The 6,746-nt window shown below is 40.9% G+C and overlaps 1 protein-coding gene across 1 annotated transcript in view; it reads right to left on the bottom strand.

Annotated features, from left to right (window-relative positions):
* DNAH6 (dynein axonemal heavy chain 6) overlaps nt 1–6,746 on the bottom strand; it is a 5,071,261-nt gene that overhangs the window by 3,562,118 nt on the left and 1,502,397 nt on the right. The window contains exon 19 of the mRNA XM_044059309.1: nt 2,849–2,992. Coding sequence (XP_043915244.1) covers nt 2,849–2,992 — 144 coding nt within the window. The remainder of the gene's footprint in view (nt 1–2,848; nt 2,993–6,746) is intronic.

Raw genomic sequence — 6,746 nt, 5'->3', positions numbered from 1 at the left:
CTTCTTCTCCTCCACTATCTGCCTGACTGCAAACATTGGGATATGTGTGCTGCATCCTGATCTGAATCCACACTTCTCATCCTCCATCTTACTTTCTGTCACTCTGTACATTCATTTATAAATCACTCTCTCCAGAATTTTCATGCAGTGTGACAGGAATTTGATATGCCTATACTGCTCACAGTTGTGACTGTCCTGCTTTTCTCTTACACTGGCCCTAGTGTGCTTATTCTCCAATCATCTGGGATATGCCTTTCTCTATATACTGTTATACATACCTTAAGGAGTCATTTGTCCCCTAACTCACCCAATATCTTGATCATATCTACTGTGAACTCAACTGGGCCTACTGCTTTCCCTGACTTAATTCTCTGTAGTGCTGTTCTTACTACTTCTTGGGTGGGATCCTCTTCTTCTTTCATCATAGACTGTGTCTGTGTTAGTACAGCTTTTGTGGGGTTTTCTTCAGTCAGCAGCTACTGAAAGTACTTCTTCCATCTGCCTCTGATGATCTGTGGACTGGTGTGCAGATTATTGCTGGCACCCTTATGAAGGTAGACTCATGAATATCTTCTTTATTTTTCTGTCTTTCCTTGTAACCTGATAGGAGTTTCTTTGTGCCATCTACTCACTTACTTTCCAGAAGCTGGTAGAGTGCCTCTGATAACTTTCTCTTTGCTATCTCAACTGCTCTCTTAGCCTATTTGTTAGCAAACCAGTATTCCTTCTTAGTCTGGTCCATCTTTTTGGTCTCCCACTTTTTCTTGCAGTACTTCTTTTTTAACGACTCCCTGGGCTTCTGCATTCTGCCACCTGCCTGCCTTATGTACCTTATTTTCTTACCTGTCCCAGCTGCATACCTATTCTATAGTCTTCACAGATGTTGTTTTGAGGCACTGCCATTCTTCTTCAGCTTCACCTATTTCCTCTTCTTCCTGACGTACTAGAGCACTGAGTATTTCCTTCAACTCTTGTGCTTTCTCTCCAGTCAATTTCCATGTCTTTAGCCTAATCTCTGTTAACCTTTGAGCCTTCCCTGACGACTATTTGCAGCTGATTAGGTCAACTAGTGCTTTATGCTGTGGAAAAACTGTTTCACTGGGGATGACTTTGTAATAGCTGGTTCTACCCCACTGCCCTTTCCTTGCTAGGTAGAAGCCTACCTGAGTTGCATGTTGGCCACTCTTGTATGTGATCTTGTGACTGCCTCTCAAGCTGAACTATGTGTTGGCCACCATCAAGTCATTTGCCAGACAGAAGTTTAAAATTGCTTCACCTTCTTTATTTCTGCTGCCCACCTATGTGTACCCAGTCCTCATATCCTGTTCTGTCTGTCCTGACATGTGCATTCAGGTTCTCCATTATCAATACCAATTCATGCTGTTCTGCTTTATCTAGCAGGTCCTGCAACTGCTGCCTGAATGCACTCTTTTCCTCTCTGTCACAACCCTGCTGCGAAGCATAGGCTGAGATTATGAACATTGCCCTATCCTTACACTGCCATGAGTGTGTCACTAATTCTGATGACATCCATCACTGTCTTCTGAAGCCACTCTCTCACCACATTGCTCACACCATTGCTAGTCTATCCTCTTGCTGAGTAGTAGATTCTGGATCTCAAGGCAAGCAGCTTTGCTAAATTGCCATTCCATCTTGTTTTCTGGATACAGAGGATGTCTGGCCTCCTTTCTACCATCATGTCATTTACTTCAATGCTCCATCCTGTCAGTGAACCTTTGTAGTACTTCTTTGTTCATGTTTTCCAGGTTGATTGGTTTTATGAACCATTTTCACTCAACAGAGCTATCCCAGGTAGCCCAAGCTGGGCAAATGGTCACTTGTCGGCCAGTACCTTATGCCCAGCATTGCTGGGCTTTATGGCAGGCACACACTGGACAATAGGGACACATAAACCTCTCCCAATGTTAACATGCTCCCTGGCATAGGTCAGACGAGGCCAGGTCCTCAACCTACTTATCACTGGCAAATACCAATGCCCATTTTGGCGACATTAGTCTATACAACCAAATCAACTTGAGCAAATTTTTACATTGTCGGGTGGCTAGCGCTGACATGGTCTGAATTCTATGATCCACGTCTCCTGTCTAGTGGATAATAAACATTAGAGTTGATGTGAAAGTGGTTGTTTACACAACTCTTTCCCCAACAGGCAACATCTAGAGTACTTGCTGCTGCCCACAACTCCATTCTTGGATGAATTTGAGGTAGAAATATTCAGTATGTTTTGGGGAGGTGGGAGTAACCCCAAAGAAGCACATGAAAAACATGCAAACTCCATGCAGACATAGGACGGAGATGAGGATCAAACTTGTCCTTTGTTCAGGGAAGGCGAAGACCTTAACCATTATGCCAACTGTGTTTAAACTGTTTGTGTTTTACTGTACATGACACTACATATACATTAAATGCACTGTACTTTACAACCTTGAAGTTTGATAAGGAGTATGCTGGCATTATTTCTGCTCCATCCTAATATATACAACTAATGTGAAAGACAGTAACAATAATAAGTTAAGAATGGCACATTAGATACATGTGCACATGCATGAGTGTACACACACACACACACACACACACACACACACACACACACACACACACACACACACACACACACACACACACTTCATGTATGCATGCGTACATAAATGTGTGAGTGTGTGTATGAGGGTATATAAAAAGCAACCATAAAGCTACTAATTTTCCACTTAAAGAGGTTTATATACAATTTTAGCTTTGCCTACACAACAAAATGTAATTTCCTTCAGTTACACAAATCAAAAGCAATTTACTGTACTGTAGGCATATTTAGTACAAAACAGTTTACCTTTTCCCTCATTTTCTCCACCTTCTCCTTTAGTCTTGGCACTACGTTATTGGGAGGAAGACCTTTTTCCAGCTGGCTCACAAACTTCACATACTTTGCAACTTGAGAGTTCAGTTGTTCTGGATCTAAGATGTCAAATTTGCACTAATTGAATAGAAACAGGAACATATGCATTATATGGAAATATTCAGCATTTATACACCACAGACATTTTTTTCTATTTATTTCATTACAGTCAAGTTTTGTCTCCAGGCATTTCTACAGTTGCATCCCACTGATGCCTATAGGCATCTAACATTGCTTGTTTGTATATGCATTAATAATTCCAAAACCATGCTACATACAAAGTATTCAAAGATTTCATCTTAAAGCATATAACATGGCAAACACAACTGTAATGGTACTTAACTTAACTTCTGTCTAGTACAGGTAAAGACATGAATTGATGTTCATTTAATGTTTATTTATACTGCTGTAAATTTCAAACTTGCCTAAATATCTCACCAACCAAGTAGCAAAGACAGACCTGCTTAGTCTCATACGAAAGCTCTCAGATGAATGCACAAAATGCTGCTGATAGTTATGTGTGCAACTTGAGCGGTTGCTGAGATATTGTAAGCTGCTTACAATCATGATAGTTTCTCTTTACTTTGACTTATGAAATCTAATTTAAGACCTAGAACCTAAAGACTACTATTAGTATAAAAATATTTTTTGCTGAAGAGTTTTCCATTTGCACTTCTTTAGTAACGACTATGGTTCTAGAAATATTTACATTTGTTTGAAATGTGAGAACATAATTTGACTCCATCAAAAAGATTAAGCTCTGCCCATTGGAAGTTACACTGCAAATTTCCAGAGCCCAATTGAAGAAAATAAAGTTTAGGAAAGAAGCTATGATGGCTTACATACTGCACATATTCTTCATCGTAGAAAGTACCTTGGATCAATCAGTGTGATGTAAGACATTTATACTTGAAAGTACTGTGATGCCCATGAATTGGCCCAGTAATCAAGGAGCCTCAGTCCTCACCACCAGCACCAATGAGGGGCGTGCACATTGGGAAGGATTATAAGTACACACAAAGTACAATTTCTCTTAAGAACACACAGAGATCACAGTCAGTCTGGGGCAGGTTTCTCCTTTTCTCTCAAGATCCCTAACAAGACTCCCCACTGGCAAAGCTATAGGGTTCAGATCTCAGTCAAGTAGTCAAGCCAAAACCTCCAGTACCCTCTCTGTCCAACCAGTGCTTTGTGTCCCTGCCCAAGTAGCTGATACACACACACACCTTGAGATTTGGTTTATATACAAATACACAGACACTCCTGGGGAAGGCTGGCACAGGTTCCCCAGCTATGCCCCCTCCTGCCAGGCTATAAGGTAGTAATCACTGCCACCAACTACTCTTATCAGCTACTAATAAGGCACTTCCCAAAGGGTGACCAATTTCACTGTGTAACATTACTGTTATCCAAATAGTAAGTGTGACCCAGAGTTAAAGCTATTGGAGTGGCTTGGACAGTATCACTGAATACATGCAATGTACTCTAAGAGCTTAAATTACCTTTGCACAAAACAGCCACAGTTGAAAGGTTTAAAAATATTTAATAATAAATAATAAAAACACAAGACAATACTTATTACTTCAACAGAATGACATTACAGAGGTCAGAAATCACAGGAAAATGTTTTAAAATAATACTGTAGAATAGTCTGACATAAATATAGAAAGCAGCTAGACTAATCTGGCTATTTCTATCTATCTGTAAGAGAAATAGCTGTTCTAAATAAATATCTTACAGAGCAAGCAAGTGCTCGTGAGTGGATGTTCTTCAGACAAAATTCAAAATGCCCACTCTTTCTCTCTGGGAAAGTCTTAAATTGACAACACAGTACTGCTGAGTCATTTCAGATTACATAATTCTTCGTCATCATCTTCTTTTGGCTGTTCCCATTAGGGGTTGCCACAGCGGATCATCTGTTTTAATTTCTTCCTGTCCTCTGTACCGTGCTCTGTCACACCAACCACCTGCATTTCCTCTCTCACCACATCCATAAACCTTATCTTAGGCCTTCCTCTTTTCCTGTTACCTGGTAGCTTCATCCTTAGCATTTTTTTCCCAATATACTCAGCATCCCTCCTCAGCACATGTCCAAACCAAAGTAATCTTGCCTCTCTGGCTTTGTCTCCAAGCCTTCCAACCTGGGCTGACCCTCTAATATACTTATTCCTAGTCCTGTCCACCATAGTCACATCCAGTGCAAATCTTAACATCTTTAACTCTGCCATATCCAGCTCAAACTCCTGCCTTTTTGTCAATGCCACTGTCTCCAACCCATATAACATAGCTGGTCTGACTACCCTCTTGTAGACCTTCTCTTTCACTCTTACTGGTACTCGTCTGTCACAAATCACTCCTGACACACTTCTCCACCCAGTCCATCCTGCCTGTACTCTCTTCTTCACCTCTCTTCCACACTCACCATTACTCTGAACTATTGATCCCAAGTATTTAAACTCATCCACCTTTGCCACCTCTACTCCTTGCATCCTCACCATTCCTCTATCCTCCCTCTCATTCACACACATATATTATGTCTTAGTCCTGCTGACCTTCATTCCTCTTCTCTCTATAGCATCTCTCCATCTCTCCTGGGTCTCCTCTACCTGTTCCATACTCTCACTACAGATCACAATGTCATCTACAAACATCATAGTCCACGGGGAGTCCTGCCTGATCTCATCATTCTTAACAGTTCTAATTTAGTTTCCTAGGCTAACAGAAACTCAGAATTTACATTTTGTAGTAAGCTGCACCTGGCCAGGAAGCCAGAGCAATAAAAGACATTATACATGAAAACCTTAGTAATTACCTCTTAAATCAAGACAACAGAAAGAATTTCCTGGCCCAGACATCCTGTCTCCCAGCTTGAGATCAAACAGTCATACAATGCTTGACTTATCAGCTTTCTTCCAGCAGAGTACACTGTGGTTACATTTTTTGAAGCACAGTAGAAAAAAAAGTTATGTACTCACCATAACGTTCCATGTTTGTTGTCCATGATCTCGCCGTCATTCTTGCTGGTTGGGTTCAGAACCGAGCATCGGTTCCAACTCAGTTGCATACTAAAGCTCGAGGCTGCAACCTATCCCAAGATGCCTAGCGACTGTTACCCAGATCTCGTTTGAGAGAACTAATCACTAGACTATGCCAACTTTTACAATAACTGTAACAGATGAGCTACCCATAATTTGAAAGGCATGAAAGGAATCAGGCAGTTTACAGCCAATTTCAGCCATTTCCTCTCAATCCTTCAGGAAGGGGGAAGGAGGGGTTGGTGCAAGAATGAAGGTGAGATCATGGACAACAAACATGGAATGTTATGGTGAGTTGGTGAGTACATAACTTCTTTATGTTATGTTGTCCTATCTCATTCATTTTTACTGGTTGGGACAGGGTCCCCAGCACCTTCTTTCTCGGGTGGCTCAAGGGAATAAAGTCTTCAGAACAGTGGTATCAAAGGATTCCCTGTTCTGGGAGGCCACATCTACTTTGTAATGAGTGATAAAGGTATGAGGGTTAACCACTGAATCCAAAGGGAGTCTGGTTTGAAGGGCAGTGGAAGTGGACATAGCTCTAGTTGAATGCCCTCTAAATTTCCCCGGCAGCTGTTTATTCTGAGAGTTATAGAAAAAATTGATGGTATCTGTAAGCCATTTTGATAAGGTGACTTTTGAAAATGAAGTACCTTTTCTATTTTCTGAAAATGAAACAAATAGTTGGCCAGATTTTCTAAATTCCTTGGTCCGATGAAAGTAAAAGCATAGCTGTTTATGTACATCCAATTGGTGAAGCTTGTATTCTGCCTTGTTGCCTTAATTATGGAAAAATG

The sequence above is a fragment of the Protopterus annectens genome, chromosome 17.part0 (assembly GCF_019279795.1).
Source record: "Protopterus annectens isolate FY-2018-M chromosome 17.part0, PAN1.0, whole genome shotgun sequence".
Classification (NCBI taxonomy): domain Eukaryota; kingdom Metazoa; phylum Chordata; order Ceratodontiformes; family Protopteridae; genus Protopterus; species Protopterus annectens.
The sequence above is the reverse complement of the archived record's forward strand: the minus strand, read 5'-3'. Positions and strand labels throughout refer to the sequence as shown.